The sequence below is a fragment of the Larus michahellis genome, chromosome 2, assembly GCF_964199755.1.
Source record: "Larus michahellis chromosome 2, bLarMic1.1, whole genome shotgun sequence".
Lineage (NCBI taxonomy): Eukaryota > Metazoa > Chordata > Aves > Charadriiformes > Laridae > Larus > Larus michahellis.
This window is the reverse complement of record NC_133897.1, coordinates 22,655,949-22,676,642: the sequence shown is the minus strand read 5'-3', so window position 1 is coordinate 22,676,642 and position 20,694 is coordinate 22,655,949. Positions and strand designations below refer to the sequence as shown.

Below are 20,694 nucleotides of genomic sequence, written 5' to 3'. Positions count from 1 at the left end.
ATTGATTCCCTTGTCAACTGGAGGAAATATGACTTTTAATTGAGCATAACCGGATGAGTTTAAGGAGAGAATTAATTCAATTTCCAAACAGTGAAGCAGAGAGGAAAAAGCAGGCGTTAGCCAGAGCAGTTCCTGAAGAAGAAAACAAATTTTCAGGGATGACATGGATTTGGTTTTATTTCTTTGGTGAGAGTTAGCACAACATGTTTTGTGAGCTGAAGGCTTTCAGAGCTGGAGTTTCCATTCTTGCGTCTTTCATCACTGCAGGTGCTGGAGACTCTCTTGTGACCAGAAATTTGGTAGGGATGTGCTGGAAGGAATTTCTTTATCTGTCGGATTTTACAAAGTTAATTGATCCTGGTAGCGTATTAATAATGTTGCTTTACAGTAATGTGAGGCATTGCTTCTCTTAAAATTTTTGAATGCATTGACTATGGCACGTCTATAAATACAGGTTTGCCCAAGTTGTATGTCGGCTTGTTTCTGAGGAGAATTCCATTATATTTCTGAAGTTGCAGATTCTTTTGAAATCCTGAACTCCTGAGTCCTCTATGAACAGGAGCACAGGCACGATATTCAGGGAGGTGATAACCTCCCTCTGCACAGCACTCGTTAGAACATACCTGCTTCACTGTGACCAGTTTTTGGCCAGTTTTTGGTGCTCCAACAGAAGAAAGACATGGGTAAATCAGAGAAGGTTCGGTGAAGAGCCCCCAGGGTGACTGAGGCTGGATCACTTGGCCTGCAGGGACAGGCCAGGGAACTGGGGCTTGTTCAGCCTGGGGATGAGATGGCTTCAAGGACAACCCAAAGCCCCCAGCATCTACAAGGAGGTTTCCAAAAGCATGGAGCCAGGTTCTTCAGAGGTCCATGGTGGAAGGTCAAGAGACAAACACTGGAAATGGAAAGAGAGGTTCAGACTGCATATAAGAAAAAACCATATTCACCGTGAGGACAGTCTGTCAATGGGATGGGTTTTCCCAGAGAGGTTGTGCAGTCTCTGTGCTTGCAGGTTTTCAAAGCCCAGCTGGATAAAGTCCTGAACAAGCTGGTCTGGTCTCACAGCTTGAACAGAACGTTGGACTAGAGACCTCCTGAGACCCTTTTCTGCCTTGTGGTCCTGAGAAAAAGATGTAGTACGTCATCATAGTTCTGACACAGGAAAGGCATTCTTTTTTAAGGTTTTGGTTTTATCAGCAAATCAAATGTGTATTTTGTGTCAATATTCAGTAATGCAGCAACAGATAAAAGAGCAACCAGTGGTCCAAAATTTGGTGCTTCCTCTAGAGGAGGAAACGGCTCAGTGCGGGATATGATGTAATGTGCTCTCCTGACCCAGACAAAGTCTGTTCTGAATCAGAAAGAAGTCTGTTCCTGATGTTTCTTTTATGTCTGAAAAACAGAAAATGTTTGGTCTTCTAGGTCTCAATAATTTTAAAAACCTGGGTTCACTTATTATCCAGGAAAGTGGCTGTTGTACTCTGTTAAGCTTTGAATGTTCCAGAACACAAAACATATTCTAACATTGAGTTAGGAAAGATCACTAGACCATATGCTGCTTTTATCATTTCCTTTAATTTTTCTATTGCAGTTCGTTTATATTTTATTTTCCTTCACGTTAGCATCTAATCATCGTCACCATCTTCAGTAGCGGGCATACTTCTCTTTTAACTCTCCCATCTTTATTGAAGCAATCATATCTCAGTATAAATATAAATCCATAGTACAAGATCTGTTTTATCTGTAAGATAATAGATTTATTCATTATGAGAGATTATATACTATCAGATGGTTTCCTACAACCTTGTACTAATTTGTTTTTTGCAAACGTTCTAAACGAGTTTTGTAAATGAGCGTTGTGTATGCTCTTCACATTCATGTGTTCCCTTGTAGACAGAAAACAGAGGCGGTAACATACAGAGACTTCAGTCTTGCTTCTTAGTAATGAGGTGGGGATAGTGCTCTAAAAGTGCCGTAGGAAGGACTCCTGAGTTGGAATCACAAACTCCGTGTTGCTCTCTCTCTTGCAAAAGGCAGTTGGTGGAGTTGTACAAGCAGTAAGCAGTGACGGCCACACAGATTGGGATGGGAGAACCAGGCCTGCAGTGCTGGCTTTAGCTTCTCGCCCTTGCATAAATATCACACCCCACACAATCGATACCCTCACCCGCTCTGGGTGGATGTGCTAGGTTAGATATCTTTTAGAGTCAAATCAAAACAGGCAATGGATGTGAATAGTTGATGTCATGCAATCTATACATTAACTGATGTATTTTGGTTTTAGAACAAAAACTATGAAGACATATGCTGGAGAGAGAGAATTTTCCAAGATGATTATTTTGATATGTGATAGACAAGAGGGTCAAAAGGCCTTTCCAGAGACTTTTCCATCAATGAGAAAGTATTACACACTGTTGTATCCTTGAAATCAGATGAGAATAATTGTAATATCTAAATTGTGTAAGAAGCCTCACCCTCTTGTGAAAATTGCAAGTAGTTTGCTTTGGTTTATGCTAGGCCTGGAGGATAGGTAATAGATATAAAGAAACAGACCTGTTATTTTTCAAGTGGTATACATTAAGGTGAAGGCTGGAACAAAGAACTAACGCCTGAAACCACAAGGAATCATGTGGCTTCTGACACACTTCGAAACTGGGCTTACATTTAGCCCACTGACGAGGATATGTCTATTTTATGTAGCGTTTTTATCCTGAAGTAAATGGTGCCATGCAGTGCGAAAGCTGCTCACTTGGTGTTTCTGGCAATATCAGAGAGAGCAAGGCTGCAGATGCTTAAAGGATGATCGCGGCTGCCAGAGATACCTGGGTTGAGTCACAAACAAACCACTATTTGACAAGCTTGAGCTTTCAGTGAGCCTGGGTTAGGGAAATTTAATTAATTAATTCCTTAGTCTTTACTGTGTAATTTAATAAAGTTGTTGATAAGAAAACCTCTCCTAATATAAGCAGTGAGCAAATTGCAGTGTTTTATGTCATGACAGTCATTGATTGCTGTTAACAAAAGATCATGACTAGAAAAATCAAGATTTCAGTAGTAGATGATGGGCTGAAAAAGAAACGTATCAGAGGTTGGAAAATATTGAAGACAACTAGTCTATAACAGCAGTTTCTTCAGAGTGCATGCTTGCCAAACTCACTCACGAAGATATAAGGAAAAAAGATAATTATTTAAACAGATGAATACTGTATTTACAGTATAGAAATGAAGGGTAACAAGCAAAAATATGCATTTAAAGCAGTTGTTACAATTTGAACTATGGAAGACTTCACTGTATATACTTAACCTCAACAGTATTAACAAGTTAAAATGCAAGCAAACAAACAGACGAACAAACCCCCAAACCTTCCATTTGTTATCTGCAGTAGATTAAAAAGGTTACATTTGAAAACGAAGTAGGGACCGTACATACAGAGATAATTTGATAAAATTCAAAGAAAATATTTTTTTCCCTTCAAAATTCTCCATAGCTAACAGAATTTCATGCTAAATTTTCAAGGAAGTTATTTTTAAGTATGCAGAAAATCTTAATGACTTGAACTAAAATCCCAGATAAAAATATACCAAGGATCTGGAACAGGGAATCTAAATTGACACTTTTAACTGAGCTGAGACAAATTGAGATGATGGTTGCCATGCTTTCCTTTAAATTCTTTCCTTTTCTAGTTGTCTTTCTGTTTCCTTGTTGTCATCCCAGATGTGTTTTCCATTTTTCCTTTTTTTAATTAAGTCTCTGTAATTTTGTGGCTGACCCAATCTTTGTCTTTCTCTCTGTGCTCTTGTATTGACATATAGCATTTTATATTCTAAATCATTTTTTCTGAGTTGTGTTTCTGCAATTTAAAAATCTTTCCTTTTTGATATCTGCTGTTGATTAAATAATTCAGTCAAAAATGATACTTTCATTTTTCTTGAAAACTTCCAATTTTTTACCTGCTTCTGTCTCGGTAAACACCACCACATTTCCACTTGCTGTTACTAATAGTCCTGGTTTACCATTGCCTAAGGGCTTAGACATATAATCAAGTAACCAGAGCTTTAAAAAGTTATCATGAGTCAGCCAAGTTGTGTTAATATCCATGTGTGTGCTGACAGTCTGAGGCAAAAGTGAGATGATTCAAGTTCATGCAGCTTGCAATCATTTCCTTGGTGTATTTTTCTTCCCTTGGCACCTGTCTCTGAGTTGTTCCACTGGCAGCATCTTAGCTCTGTCAGTGCTCTGACTTTTCCTTACAGCTCAAAGTCATCAATAATTTAACCCCATCCTCTAAATCCAATTAATTGTCTCGAAAAATCAACTCCCATTTTTCTTTAGGTTTGCATGTGGGTTTTTTTGTTTTGTTTGTTTTTAAAGTTCTCAATTATGTTATTATATTGTTGATAAAGCATATTTTGATAAGCTAGGAGACCTCCTTATGTTCCTGTCATTGCCCTCTTCCTCAAAAGCACTTTCTCTTGTTTCATAAGTGGGAGAATCTCTCTGTCAGAATATAGAGCTACCAGATTATCCTCCTTCAGAGGCTTTCACAGAACTAATCTCTGCCATAATACATATAGAAAACTTACTTAAACAACAGCCCACCATGGTTATGCAAGGGATGAGTCATAATGCTGGGATCGAATATTTAAAAATGCTTTATTTTCTGTTGCGTTGCTACCTTGATCCCTTTCTTACTCCGTTCCCCCCCCCGCCCGGCTCATCCTTTAGACTGCAGGTGCTTTTAAGCAGGGTTTGCCATTCACTTTGTGACTGTACAGAGTTTAGTACAATAGGGTCTCAAGTAGTTTTCCCTTTTAGACGGTTTTTGCAAAAAAATGGTAAACCATAACACATCAGAGCATCCCACAGATTTGGGGAAAGTTCAGCTCTGGCTCTGAGGGGTCTGTTTGTTTTCTTGCCAACTAGGCTGAGCTCTGCAGCTGCCCTTTTGGAAACAATTTGCGTATACCCAAAGTTTTTCTGTAGAGTCACCATGAAAAGGCTATCATTCCTCTAAAAATACCTACTCATGCTACTTTTTCTTAGCAAAACAACAGGAAAGGAAACATTTAGGCTAATATTGTGAAAATATGAGTGAAAATGGGGGGGCAGGGGGGAAGGTTTGGTGTGGGTGATTGTTTTGAGTTTGGGGTTTTTTTGTTGTTTTGTTTTTCCCTGATACAACTGTACACCAGGTACAACTGTTTACCTGGTTCATGAATGCCAAAATCTAGGCTTCTGCAAACCTAAGGGCTATTATAAAAACCTCTGCTTTCATCCAGCTGTCAATTGGATTAGCACCTTGGAAACCTGTTAATGTCGAGCTGGGTGCTGCAATCAAGCTTGCCAAAGTCACGTTAAGGGTAAAGAAAAGACTGATTTCCTACATAATCTCCTTTTTAATCACATTGCCACCCTTAAGCTCCCGAGCTCTTCTAAAATTTCACTCCTCCTGTTATTTCAATGTCCCCCATGGCTGTAGATGCCCTAGCAATGCCCAATTAGCTCTAAACAACAACCACAAAAACATCTCATCAACATTGGTTTTGTCGTTTAAATGCAAACATAGCAGAGGATGTCTGTGACTACTGTAGGACCTGGTAGCCCTCCTTGTATAGTAATTGTGGGAAAGCACAGTTTTACAGCCTTTAAGTGTAAATGTGTGCCTAGTGGGTAAATGGCCAAGCACCAGGAGGGCCATGCCAAGGACCAGAGAGGACATCAGGGCTAGACTTGGCAGTTGCCAGGCTGTGAAGTGTGTCCATTGCTTCCAACAGCTTGTGTCCAGGGCTGTGAATGGCACTTACGCAAGGAGTCCGCAATTCTGCTTGATATACCCTTAATGAATACATGATCTCTTTCCTTTTTCCTTTGTTAAAATGTCTTTCTTCAGTTTGTCATACATGCCAAATATACATGCCAAACAGTTAATTAGAATTAGTTTGATCTTTCCATAAAAAGTCTACCCTCAAAAAACTAACTTTACCATCAATGTAATATTGCGTAGCATTCTCAGAGCAGCGCTTCGTGCTTTCTTCAACATCATTCAAAATAACAACATTGCTTAGAGATCTGGAAAAAACTTCATAGATAAGAAATTTTCACATTCACCAGCTGTGGCTACTCTGCTAAACTGAGGTCCCTACTGACGGTACATTTGTGGCAGTGCTTCTGATTTTCTAATTGTGTGGCTCATACATTTCAAGGTGGTCAGTTTATGATGAAACAGGACATATTGTTGGACACTGTTGGCATATTATAATTACAATGTCAGCAGCTTCACTTCATGCTAAACTTCAACATTTCACATTTTGCCTTTGTTCTGAATCAGTTTTTAAGATTTTAAGTCCCATGAAAATTTTATGGAAATAACCTTTCAGCATTTTTTTTTCATTTACCTTATTTCATAGCACTCAAGAACTGTAGCACATCACAAGGACGTAATATACCATCTCAAATCATGTCCTAGCAGGACATATGATGTTGTTCTTACTATTTCAACAAGATTAGAAGATAAGCAGTTAGCAATATCTGTGTATAAATTCTGAATATTGAAATTAATTGTTCCTCTTATTGGCACAGTGAGGGCTGAGCTTTCTGTAAGCAAAGTATAAATCGAGTGAAGACATAAAGATATTTCTCCTCTTGGATTTGAAATTCTCTTCAGCATTAAATGAATGAAGAGATGAAAAATACCTGTAGGAGAACAACCCACTATTATAAATGAACAGTTTCTATATTACGTGCAGTCACATGTATTTCTTTCTTCCTTGTAAAATCTTGTTGTATGTTTGCTTACTGCTTCGTGCCTTCATTTAATAAAGAATAATGTAAAAAGTCTCTACTTGAAGGAACTTGTTTGATCTTTCTAAGAGAATTATTTGAGAATTTTCAGTAATTTTTCAAGAGAAACTCATGGTGTTCGGAGGATCACTTTTATTTTTTATGAGGAAGACATAATATAAAGGCCATGACTGAATTTGCAAGTGTACTGATAGCTATATTAACCCAGTGAGAATTTATTACAGTAACAGACCAAACACATCACCAGATTTTACACTGTGAATGTTACACTTCAGTCAAAATCTGTACTTAAGCTCCAACTGCACTGACCAAAGTTAAGAATGGGTACAGAGAATTAACAAGACAAATAAGAGAGCTGGAGGCACCCCCTAATTTAACTAAGGAGTTTGTACCTGCAAATAAAGGAAAATAATAAAAACAACTCTTACTTGAAGGACCCAGTCTCTTGAAGATGATTGATACACTTCTACAATACTAAAGACGATAAGACATGTATGGTGTTGAAGAAAAAGGAGCTCAAATATAATCACATACGATCACTAGCAGTGTGAAAAGCGTGGGTTCACACTGTAAGAATACCTCATAGGAGCTACTCTAATATAATAAGCGGAAAGATAGTTGGTAAATATTTGTCAGGCATGTCATTAAAACAGGAAATTATTTTTCAAACAAACTGGGTTTGTAAACCTGCCAAGTAAGGAGGAAAAGAAAAAAGAATAAATAGATGGGGTAATTATTAACATGACTTATCTCACTTTTATTAGATGGTTTCTCATGAAAAATGAGGAATTGGGGGCTATAGTAGCCTGTATTACATACATGTATTACTGTAGCTCTTCCATATCACAGTGGAAGGAGTTGGAGACTCGCAGAATCTCAGAAAGGCTGAATTTCAGAAGCTCTAGGGAAAAGGTCCATCTTGTTCTCTAGAGCAATCCTAAAAAACTAGTGTAGCCCAGGGTGGTAATTTACTTTCCTTAGCTGTCATGAATGGACAATCCACATCCAGTTGGCCCTATTTTCCTTGAATAGTCAAGGTACTTACACTGTAGTTTCATCATAGTTTTTATTTCAGTTTGCATATTTTTTTACCTCTGAAAGTGAATGAAAACATTCTTAGCTCATGTAAAATACTCAGTAGTTTATAGAATGAATTAATTGTAATTGCATGCTCCCCTTTTTCCTGGATTGCCCTGATGTCAGGCTTTGAATTTTTTTCCATGTTTGAGAAGTGAAGAAGCTCCCAACTTCTGCTTTCTGCAGAAAATTTGCATGACCATGTCTGTCCCACTGGGCAAGTAAACGTAATGTTGAGTTTGATTCATGTGATTTGTCAATATAATTAAAATAAATTGAATGATATGATTTTTTAGATGTGTGTTGGGACTTTGGCCAACACAAGACATGACCAGCACTGTAAATGATCTCTCTGGCCTGCAAGATGAAATTCCAATTTTAGCAATTCCGGCCTGACCCAAAAGGCATCTTGCCTCCTTAGGGGAGATACAAATTATCTTTCTGTGCTTCATGACTTCTTTTTTATGGGGTGAGGAACAGTTAGGTAGCATGCCTTCTGGACAGCAGAATGAATGATAGTAAAAGTGATGCCATGCCAGTTGCTTAGCGGAAAATATGATGCGTTCACTGTGGAAGTGCTGTAGAAAGCTAACAACCACCTTGTCTCTTCTGTGATTGCTGTGTCAGGCTTAACAGCTGGTTTGTTTGTTTTCCTCTTATTTAAAGGTAGTGTTGCTTTGGAGTTGGTTTGTGACACCGTGCTTTGCTTGTCAGCAGAGTGGCACCGAGGAACTGCAGCGCTGGTGGGGAAGGGTCCAGACGTGCGCTTTCCCAGGAGGGTTGAGTTGAGGGACCCCAGAGCGTCCTGGAGGCTGGGGCTCTATGGCCGGGGGTTGTTCATCGCAGTCTCAGCTTTCCTTAATGCTGGGATAACATCAATGGTTTCGACCACAGGCCACTGTTGTGTCAACCATAACAGGGTTTAAACTACACCAAACTTCTGTCCGCTTGTTGCTGCTCGTCTTTTGCCACTGTTTCCATTGGGGAGCTGTGTCAGAAGTTGTGGCAAAGGGAAATTTTAAAGAATAGCCAAATTTGAAAGGCTCTGGGGAGGTTACAGAGCCTCTGGGTATTTTCCTAGCAGACCAGATTTTTAGAAAAATTAAAGACAACTTTGAGTGTATTTGCTTTTATTTTCTACTCCTTTTGCTTTAGCACAGTAGGCAATTCAGTTTTGGAAGATCACTACAATATAGCAGATGTATTTGGACTCCTTTAAGGAAAATATTCCTCAGAGAGTAATTTTCTTTGTGTCAGTTCAAAGACAGTTTATTAATTTGTATGCTGTAACTTGTATGGGGCTTCATGAAAGTAAAAAATAAAACATTTGGAAAAGTAAAATTTACCTTTATTTTAAACTGTCAGCTTAGTGACAGCTATTGTTTGCTCTAGTAGTGGTTAAATGTAGGCTGCTGCATCACTTGTGATGGGGCGATTTAGTTGTTACACAGACACAAACCATGGCAGGATTCGGTCCTTCCTGGGACACGCTGATGTACACGTGTGTGACCACTGTTCTCAGCTGTAATCTCTAGCGTCTGTTTTTCTTGTAACTGTGAATTTGTATCAAAGGCAGGCACTGCAGTCAGCCACAGCGATCTTTTTCAACTAGAATGCTGCATGTCTGTCAGTGAATCGTAAATGCCCTAGATACCCACGCCTCAGCATGTTATTCCCATGTCAGTTTATGAAAGGATAGAGGGTGACTCTGAAGAGCCGAATACAGAAATTCAATGTTTTGTTTGGCTTTTGCCATATTAGCATCTAATATTTATGTGTCGAGTGGCACCGTTATTCTTTGCTTCTTTCCCCTGCTAATGTCAGAAAAATATGAGCAGTAACTAGGGGGTTAAATTCCTGCTCAACAGGCATATTTTTGGCTTTACGTTTTTTGTAAGGGAGCTCAGAGTGGAGCTCGATGCTTTGCAGCAGAGGCAAAGCGCTGCGTGACAGATCGGAGCGTCCGAGGGAAACGTGGCTCGCAGCAAGCAATACATGACGGGAATGAGACGCTGTACCGGCTCTCCCAGTTTCGCAGGGACCTTGCGTTTTCCAGCTGTTTACCCTTGAGATGTAAAATGGCAATTTGGCATAGGCTAACAACCCGGTGTGATGTGAGCATCTGCGTAAAAGGCTGCACATATGGAGCATGCCCAGTGATATGAACAGCCTGTTACCCCACCCCCAGCCAATCTAGGAAGAGATGAAATGAACTTTGCACTTGCAAATGTCACTGAATACATTTTGCACAGGATTTTAAAAGGTTCTCTTATAAGCACTATTTTTAACAGCCAAATCCGCCCCCCAAAACAGAACGGAAAAAGCCCTAGGTATTTTTCTGTGATCGATCTCAGTTTATGATCAATTGAAGCATCTCTCACAACATTTACCTGATGCCCGGCTTGTTTTACCTTTTTATCTCTCAAGCTGAGATTTTTGGAGATGGTGTGGATTTTTTGGTTTTTTGGATTTGTTTTTTTTTTTTTTTTTTTTAGTGGCATGAGAAAATTTGGAAATTGAATTGCAGTAGAATACTTGGAAACAGTGAGGTTGCAAGCTTGAAAGGCAGAGGGAAGAGAAGGAAGGCTCTCACAGCAGAGCATGGATAGGAAAGGAGCAGTGATTCTGCGGTGCTCAGTGTGCACATGTTTTATGAGATCAGTGCCGGGCGCTGCAGCTGCGGACAATAACTGAGCTGTCTGGCTAATGAAGGCCACCTGGATCAGGCTTCTGAAAAGAGCCAAAGGAGGACGTCTGAAGAATTCTGATATCTGTGTAAGCCCTACGTTTTCCTTATCGGCGTATGTTATATGTATTGCAGAGAGGGAGGGAAAAAAAGACGGTGAGGAGAGGACAGTTGTTTTCATTCTGATTGAATTAGCAGAACTCTATTTCGTATGCAGGGAGATGCAGAGGGAAAGCAGAGCTGTCATTATTTATAGAGCTGTTCTGGCATTGTGGCTGCTTCCATTGTGGCGATACGGGGACATGTGTTGAGTCCAGACGGATTTTATTAGTTGGAAGTTGATTTGTGGTCATTTGCATGTTTTGCTGAGGGGCAGGGATGGATACGAGCCATTTGCAGTTCTGATGGGGAAAGTGTGTCAGGTAAAGAGGTTGCCCTAAAATAAAAATGGATAGCAGAGCTTAAATCTGTTAGCAGTGGTATTGTGTAATGGTAATTATTGATACTGAATTTGCATTTTGATTGTAAAAAGTCTGTTTCCTTGCTAATGCTGTCACTGTTCAGAGTTTTAATTTTTATGGAGCCATCCTTGAAGCTGCTGTGTGTCCTTCAGCCCTGCACTGCACCACTGCTGTAGCTCTACACAGCAACTGGCTCTGCTTGCTGAAAACCAGACAAATAAGAGCATGGGGATAGCGCAGGAAATAAAACACTGGGGAAGACACCTGCACTTTTGGAAAGCCTCCAGAAGAAAACATTTACCTAGACATAATTTTCCTAAGTGACTTTCCCTTTTGGGCAGTTACTCTCTTTTCAGGGGTACAGAAGTAAGAGAAAGGCAAGGTGTATAAACACTTCCACTTTTTTTTTTTTTCTTTTGAACACCGAAACAACCTGTGACGTTATTTCAACTTTTCCTGTGCAGGGTTCGGCGGACTCCTACACCAGCCGTCCATCCGATTCAGATGTATCTCTGGAAGAAGACAGGGAAGCAGTGCGGAGAGAGGCAGAGCGACAGGCCCAGGCACAGCTGGAAAAAGCAAAGGTAAAGTGTTACTTCATGTCACAGACTCGTCAAATGTTCAACTTCAAAGCACTGTCATCTCATCCATTACTGGTACAACTGTTTTTAATGTGTTAACATATAGCATAAGACCTCTTATAAAGGTTTTCCTGACAACAGTAGAAAATATATTTTCCAGGAAAAATCACTTAGAATCAGTATTCCATAAAAAGCATTTGATCGGCTTGTGTATTTCAGAATAATCTTACTTAGACGTGTGCATTTTTTCTGTTATTGAATGTACCCGTTTATTTGCAGTGTATAGGGTCAAAGCTTTGAGTTCTTACTGAAGGCGTTTGTGAAAGTTTGCCCGTGGATTGCTATGGCACCCAAAACTTACATTTCTGGAAATCAGCCCTCAAACATCCTATTCATCTTCCTTCAATGAAGAATCAGTCCCTACAAGTCAGATTTAAATAGGGAGAATCTGTTACAAAGGTCTTTTTCGCCTGAAGACTTCACTGGCTTTCTTTACAGTTTGTGTGTTAAATGACCCCATGAGTAATATGCTCTAGGACTTGTGAAGATTTCTCCTTCTATCTCCGTATTCCTGGCAGATAGTGACAATTTAGTAAGGAAATACTAAATGAGCTTCAGATTCGTGCTGTGTGTTTATATTTTCCGTGAGATGCATTTAAGGCTGTGAGGGTTTTGTCAGGGAAAGAGTATGGACTTGTTCTTCTTTCATCTGTGATGTATCTTTAAGTACTATCGCACCTGTAAAAATCATGCTCATCTGATTTGTTATTTGTTTATCACTTCGTTCCAGTTTTTCTTTTTTTATATCTGCTAGATCTCGGTGTATCACCGTTTTCCAAGACCTGTTTTCCTTTTTCATGTCTCATATTTAAATATTTAAATACACTGTTGAGATCCCTCCTCAGATCTACCTGATCTACATCTCTCTCACTTTCTCTCTGACTCCCTTCCTCCATTTTGCTTAGTTTTTTATTTCCCTGTCTCCCTTCCATCTCCCCTTCTGTTTCCTTTTCCGCTGCCAGCTTTGCCTTTGCCCGTTTGTGCCACCTGTTTTACAAGGGTTCTTCAGAAATTCAGGAGATCATTGAGCTGTGAACCTGGTCGTGTGGTGAGGGCCAGCTCCATAAATAATACAGGACTATAACGCACAAGCAGACAGCTTCCTCAGGCCAGAGAACTTGAACAACGAAGCCAAAGATTATTATTTAAAAAAAAAAAAAAAAGTAATTGTTGACTGATATTTAATAAGAGCTCCTAAAGCAGCTTTTTAATGAGATGCTGGAGCTTGCCAAGAGATCCCAAACATCTCTTTGAAGTCAGGCCCTGCTGTCCTGGGATGGGTACAGCGGAAACTTGACAGAAGCAGCCCACGTCATCCCTTCCACCTTGTATCTCAGAGATGTTGCTGATCGTAATCGGGAGTTTCAGTTTTATCAGGGCTGCTTTTTTGCTAGTTTGAGATTTCTTTGCTCCTAGGAAAGATGATAAAGGCTGCCCTGAAATTCAGGTGAAGTGCTGAATTTTATCCGTAAATGCACAACTTTTAGAAGAATTTTTAGAAGTAATAATATCTTGCAGGCTAATCGGGGTAGCGGTGCAGCTCTTACTGCTGAACGGGTGCATCTCTTAGCGATGAGTAAATCTATGCGAGTGTTGCTATGGGAATTTGGCTTCCTGATGCCGGCTTGAATGCATGGACAGCCCTTATGTAATATTCATGACCTCTAGCACAGCTGCCATTGTAGTTTGTAGAGGAAACTGCTACCAGACCCTGAGTTTTTAAAACTGTATTTCTATACATCAGAGCAATGTTCTCACTCCAGCTGGCATAAGATACGGTCTCTGGGTCTGACACCGTCTGAAACTGTAAGACAACTTGTGAACAGTAGAAGTAGCAAAGGCTCTGCCAAAACCAACCTGCTGTAACAATGGGTAATTCCAGTCGTACAGAAAACACAAAATGAATTATTTACGTCATTTGTGCTTAAGAATGGATTAAAGCTGGAACTACCTTAGCAGTTTTATTTCTGGAGTCGAATGTTAGAAATCCTTCCAGGCTGTAATGTATGGAAGTCATTTTATGTAGAGGCTATAGGAGTGTAATATTTAGTCTAGGGTAATATTTAACTTAATAATATTAAATAAAATATTATATGCATTTGGTGTGTACGTTTGAAAGAAGTGTTTAAAAAGACGTCAATTAAACCTAAGCCAGGAGATCTAAAATATGACAGGGGTGCTTTTCTGCCTTTATTGGCTGAGTCCTTCACCTCCCTGAAACACAGTAAAATTAACGAAGCAGCAACTTCTGTTGGTGCTGCCTGGCTTCTGGGTGCCCCTAGCCCTCTTTCCCACAGGCAGGTTCTCCGGGGCTGCCTTCCCTTCGCCCCGGCTGGCTCCCAGGAACAGCCAAGTGATGCAGCTGCTTTAACTTTTCCCCTTGTAATATTGTGAGTGGAAGTGTTGATCCTAAATAAAGTCATTACAATTGTATTTGTCACAGGAATTAGGAGAGGATGACATACATGAATAATGCAGCGGTGGAGGGAAAATGATAGAGAATTAAGGGTAGATAAAAAACTGTTGAACTGTGTCACGCACTTAATGAAAACAGTTTAATGACATCCATTTTCCTTCCTTACAGCCAGGGAAAACACCTGAAACTGAAGAGAAAAATATAGTAGAGCACACAATGGCAAATTGTTAGGAGGATTTTCAGGTTGTTTTTTTTTTTAATTTGGATTGGTATGGATTCTAAGTGTTTGTGTAACATGAATCCAGAATATAGTATGTGTATCTGATACTTATCCAAACTGGAAAACTAAAAACGCTTGTAAGAAAATAAAGATTCTGGCCATTTTTATTTATTTATTTTATACAAGCATTGCTTCTCTGGAAAATGGTTAAGCATATTTTGCTGACTCACTTTGGCATGTGACTTACTGTAAGGAAGGTGGGGCCACGGGCGCATGTTCGGAGTCGTCCAGGGACAGAAAATTAGGAGGCAAGTGATGAGGCTACCTGCAGGCCAGCAGCTAATCCCAAGGGAAACAAATCTTCAGATGAAGCTGTTAAGTGTGCAGCTGAGATGAAATGTTCTTGGTTAGGGCAGTTTAGCAGTGCAAATGCAGAAAGGTTGTTTTTTGGGTTTTGGGTTTTTTTTTTTTTAACAGAAAATAAAACATTTTAGGGCACTGAGGATTTTCTTCGTGTCTTCCTCATAGTCCATAGCATGCGTCTGTCTATAGGGTAAAGAGAACCTGTCTTGTGGCTGAGTAGAGAGATGCCCAAATCTAAGGGCTTGTACTGATATTTTACTGAATTTCTTATTCCATAAAAACATGAATCTTAAGCATTCACAAGCCATAAAATAAATAAGAAGCCAAATGACATTAATTGCTTTTAGTGTTAATGTTTTAAAAATTGTAATTTCTACAGAAAAATGCTTTTTAGTTTTGAAGGGTGCGGATTAAAAATAAATTATAGTAAGTAAAGATATTTTTCTGTCCATTCCTTGCAAGTATTCAATTAATTATCCCCTAAAATATTGCAGTGAGTGAGAGGGATGAGATCAAAGGAAAACTGTGAGGTAAAAGCATTAGTGAGACCTTTACATTCAGCTAAAGTTTGTACATAAGAAATGTGACTTCAGTAATGATTTTTAGCCCTCTCCAATGTTGGTAAAATCAATTCAAATATTCCATTATTTATTTTGCCTCAAGCACATCATATGTTATGAACTAGTCTTTGACTAAAATGCAATTAGTCAGGTGGTCTGTAAACCTTCTCTTCTGCAAGAGTAACTTCTTTCTTCTCATCAGTCTCTTCAAATTTTTAGATTTTGCCTCTTTCTCCCATGGCTTTAGAGCTACTTACGCAGAGACAATTTTCAAATGAGAGCTATAGAATATTTTCAGCATTTTGGAAAATGAAATATTTTTTTTTCAGTTATTTCTAATGCATTGGGTACTGAAAGTGCCGGTTAATAATCCAGGTTCTGTTTCTCACCTGGGACTACGGGATAGCCCAGTGCTCTTCATTCTCTATTAAGGATTGTTCTCAACATCCTTTGGTCCTGAAACATCTTGAATGGCTGTCAAAGTGAGATCGTGGCCTTCCAGAAGTCAGTAATTGTGTCTGTAATAGGAAGTCTCAATTCCTCTCAGCTCTGCTTTGTTTGCACTCCACCTAATGCTCTACTGCTAGCATCCTTTCAGGAGTTTGTTAAAGCTTGAAATATCCATAGTCCTAGTTTAAAATGTCATTTAAAACATTTTTACGTTAAGACGGTGAACCACTGAAATTTTGATACCAGGCATGCCTTTGCTGGCTCTTAGGCAATAATATAAGCTGTCGTGTTTTGCATTCTTGATGTGTGCTGTAGTAATGGTGATGGCTTGTGACCGCGAGCAATAATGCAATCTCTTAAGCGTAGTGCATTGCCTCCATGCATTGGGTTGAGGACCACGGCTTCGAAATGTGTAGCAGACTGGGTTAATGCCTACATATCCCTGCAAGGCTGAAGGCATGAAAAAGATTGTCAGAAGTAATTATCCAGTGCAGTGTGCCAAGACTAGTTATTTAAGTATTTATTCACTCTCAGACAGGTTTCACAGCCTCCGAATGACCCCATGCTGCTAGCAGGCAGCTGCAAAGCTAGTTAAGGTATGTCTGCTTAAGCTGCAGTAGCATTTTTGACAGACCAGAAGTGCCCATCACCTTGATGTGCATCCTTCTGTTATGTCAGCTTGTTCCATCATGGAAACTCTTTCCATTTTCTGTCAATTATGAGAATGTCGCGGTGCTGAACAGCACCCAAAGCCACAGCAACACAGGGTATACCTTGTGTTAGCTGTTGTGTATGGTAATATTTTTTTTTTCATTGATTTCTTATCATTTGCCCTTTTGTTTTAGAATATGTTCATTGCATGTTATCATTTAGGTAGCTAATGTTGCGTGTCAGAGTCGCTGGGATTATATGGGAGCTGGCACAGTGGTCTAGCTGGAAATAAATGAGTTGTTGATCCAAAAGTACAGTTGGAAATCTGGCTGTTGCTTAGCTGCAGGCGAGTTCTGCATTGCTAGATCTGCTTGAATCAGGTTACAGATACTTTTTCTTCATTCATTCATTTCTGCTGCTTATTCTTAGAACTGTAACATTGGGATGTAAAGCAGCTCCCTTTGTATTGCTGTCTGTGACCTATAGTTTTTGTTGTTTATATTAATGATCTATTTTGTCTTCAGTTTAAGTGTATACACTTGTTCTACACTAGCGCCTGTCATTTTGTTGGTTATTTCCCCAAACAGTTTGTCCTTTCTTACTGTTGGGCTACATTTTTCGGGGGCAGGAATTGTTTCTTCCAGCGGGGTCTCATGTAACCTGGAATCAAATGCTCCAGAAATAGTACCCTCTCATTAAAAAACATCTGTCATCTCCCATTCATACTGTGATTATGGAGTGATCAAATCTGTTTCATAAGTATCCTTTCCTCTTCTGCTTCTTGGGTGTGAGTGGGGGAAAAAAAAGAGTGGAGGGATATTAGCACAGCCTAAATTTAGATGCCTAACTGTAGATAGATCCTTTAGTACCCTGACATTCTTCAAGTAATCAGGGGAAAGAGATAAATGGTCTCCAAGGAGTAGAGACAATACTGAGAAAAAGTCCTGAGGACAAGCATAGCTCTTCTGTCTGCTCTCACCTGCTGCTTTCACATGCTTTCCTTGACAAGACGTCTTTGCTCTGACTTTATCTGTTTGGCTAAATTACTATCTAAAGGGCAGCAATACAAGTGTTACTTTTTGGAAAACTAAATCAAGTTTTGAAGAAATATTTTAACCAAAGTAAGCATTGTAAGCCAGGGACAAACACCTGTGTGCATCTTAAATCCTCATGCGGATATTTTCCTCCTGCTCTCTGGGGTCTCCGTTAGCTGTCAGCTGCTGCTGCATGGCTGGCACTGCAGAGGTTACCGCAGAGGTCCCCAGACCGCGATGTGCCTGTTGCTGGCCAGTTGTACGTGGTGACAGCCGCATGCCACCTCCTACCTGTGGCTCTTGAGCTGCTGAGGAAGTGTGCTGAGGCCAACCCTCGCTGGGGCTGGGGTGGAGGCGACTGACGGGTCCGGGTGTCGGGCCAGGTGCTGTTGTGGGGGTCAGCAGAGGCTGCGGAGGGCTGTGGGAATCATGCAAGAGGACGAGAAGTGGCTTTGGGGCTGCTCCCTGTGAGCGGTGGGGAGTGTGTGTGGTTGATGGGCGCTGGGAAAGGAGAAATTAAGGTATGCCTTTGCAGGCTGCTCAGGCTGGCACAAAGGGGAGCACTTCCACTGGTGTTAGATGGAGGTAGATGATGCTGGTCACTCTAAACAAAGCCTTTTCCAGTTAAGACATGTATGACCTGGCTCATTAACTTTCTTGAGGTTTATAGGGTCTGATTTACTTTTGCCGACATCTGAGACAGGACACTGTAATTCAGAACCACACTTTTCTCAGCAGCTGGTCCAGCTGTCTGAATGCTGTGGGTTTTTTTAAGCAGTTAACGTATGTCTTTTTACTTAAAAGAGAATACTGATTCAAAAATAGAGAGGAAAATAGGATTTTAGGGTACAGGCCATTGTTAAGGGTAGCTAAAGTGTTTGTAATCACCTTAAGGTAAATGCTGAGCTTTTTGCATCTGTAATATTTTCCATCTGTAATTTACATAATTTTATCTTTTCTACTCTAAATGATTGACGTATATTTCCCATTTCAAGTCCAGCTTAATGTAGAATCTGTCTGGAGATTTTTGGGGGGGTTTATCTTTTTTTAAAATCTTTTCTTTTTCTAAAATTAAACGTGTAGTTATAAAATATTTTCAAGGTAGGCATTACTGATGCAGGTTTATACAAGCATTAGAGCTCTTAGTTATTCTTGAGTTCAGTAAAATACAGGATTTTAAATGTCTGTGGGTCTGGACCCGTTTATATCTGTGTGTGCTTATATATATATGTATGCATTCTATATATCCATATACACATGCATGTGTATAGATGGATATATAGTTGTGAATATGTCTGTATGTATTAGATAACTGGCACTGGTGACTTGAACTGGCCATTTACGGTCTAAAATTGTTAACTTCCTGTCGTAAAGTGTTTATTTTATACACAGGGAGAGCTGTTGTAACAAAGGATTAACTTGTGAGGAAATAGGAAGGTTTTATCAGAGAACAAAGTCATCCCGTGACCAGAGGTGGTAGGGGACTGCCACGGGCTTTTCGGAAGCGGGAATGAGATGGAGTAAAGACTTCAGTGCAGGCAACAGCAGCTCACCTTGGAGGGGTGCCCCAGCTAATGCTGACACACATGGTGTGGTGCAGTGGCTTGGAGAAAGACTAGTTTGGACAACAGAAGCATTATGCTTTCTGCTGTTGTACCAAAGTGGCTATTTTCCAACCAGTTCAGGAACTAACCTGACTTCTTTTAGAGTGGACGCCTGGCTTATGTGCGTTATTATGCAGGGAGGTACTTGTCATCTGCGATGGAAACAAACCCCCAGACACAGTTCTTGAGTCACTGGCAAAGATCTGAATCCCCTTCCACCTCACAAACCCACTCTCCAAAAAAACAGAAAGGAAGAAAAAAGAAAAAGACAGGTATCTGTAACTTTGGTTTTATACTTAATCTGAAAAAAAAACATATAATGTAAGGAAGCTTCAAAAATAATCTTTTTTTTTTCTTCTTCATGATTGCAACTTGTTTTATAACAAGATGCCAATGAGTTCTAAGTATAGGTAGCAGTAGAGTGCTTTGATACAAAATTAGGCTGATGTTAGATGCCAATTCAAAAGCATTTCCTTTGGAAAATTTAATATTGGTTACATAAACCAGTGTCTGGTTGTATAAAATGTAAGAAAAATCAGTAGGAGCCCTAAGTCAACATGTGATACCTGGGAGGAAGATACTCTGTGTTCCCAGGTTAGGAACATTTTAAGTGCAAAACTCAGCCTGAACTATGAAGAGTGTCTGGATTCTGCATAATTCATGGTATGAGAGAAATTAATTAAAAATGAAGATTCAGACAGGCCCCCGCTGGTTCTTTTCTGGTTGTGTTCCTGCCGTCTTTTCATCTATATTCTGTGTATAGCCAGTGCACATCCTAGAGCAAAACCAGCATGAGCTTCCCCTAACATTCACCTGTGGAGCCCACAGAAACCTCTGAACACCTCCTCTGTACATTTAACCTCCAATCCTGCACTGACATTTTCCTCCAGCATTTCATAGTCATCTGAGTTGCGTTGCCAAATTCAACATGATACAGAATATGCAATGCATAAACCCTCTATTTTATGGCTTTAAAATAATCAATCCTGATGTAGAATGTACGTGTCAAGATACATTTTAGGCTGCCACAAAATATCAAAGATTAAACAGATGTTTATCTTTGGTGAAAGTATGGATAACCATTTGCCCTTCTCCATTTTTGTGATGTAAATGTCACCAATGGGTTTTAGTCATGCAACTTTTACAACTGCCTAGTTTTATTTTTGCTTCCTTGATTGAACAAGTTCAGCTCTAACAGCAAGTAAGGAAGCAATCAAATGCTTTTATTTGATCTGGTACGAGATCTTGACATAAAAGATTCAGGTGGCATTCTTTAGCTTCAGATGAGATAGTACCCACTGAAATATTACTTCTTGCAGTTATTTTTCTTAAAAACTCTTCTCCTCCTTGCTAAACAGATAAAGATGATGATGGTTTCGTTCAGGATTTTTTATTTACATCCGACTATATTGGTAGCAGGACACATTGAAATGGTACCTAAGTTTTAAAAAGTGATAACCATGTCAAGGAATACAGCTGTGCAGACAATTCAGATTAGTACTGCTGGAGAGAATACAAGAGTTTCTCCCATTTTCTTTTTCTTTACTATTTCCAGCTTTGCTTTACTTCGTCTCCTCCCTGTCCGTATTTGGGTTATTTTAGTATACTGTAATTCTTATATTACTTTTTTGTTGATTCTTTTGGTTGCCTCCAATAACTGGCATTAAAACGTGAACTTCTCATTTGATGACGCTTAGAAGTGAGATTCCCTTCTTGCTTGTTGGAATGT

At 39.7% G+C, this 20,694-nt stretch overlaps 1 protein-coding gene across 7 annotated transcripts in view; it reads left to right on the top strand.

The window, feature by feature from the left end:
* The window catches only part of CACNB2 (calcium voltage-gated channel auxiliary subunit beta 2), a 256,438-nt gene that overhangs the window by 154,958 nt on the left and 80,786 nt on the right, over positions 1 to 20,694 (top strand). For 4 of the 7 annotated variants that reach the window (XM_074574508.1, XM_074574507.1, XM_074574510.1 and 1 more), the window contains one exon: positions 11,491 to 11,610. In XM_074574508.1, coding sequence (XP_074430609.1) covers positions 11,491 to 11,610 — 120 coding nt within the window. Of the gene's footprint in view, positions 1 to 10,015; positions 10,655 to 10,720; positions 10,988 to 11,490; positions 11,611 to 20,694 lie in introns of those variants that run through there. The other 3 variants (XM_074574513.1, XM_074574509.1, XM_074574512.1) reach the window with 2 other exon arrangements.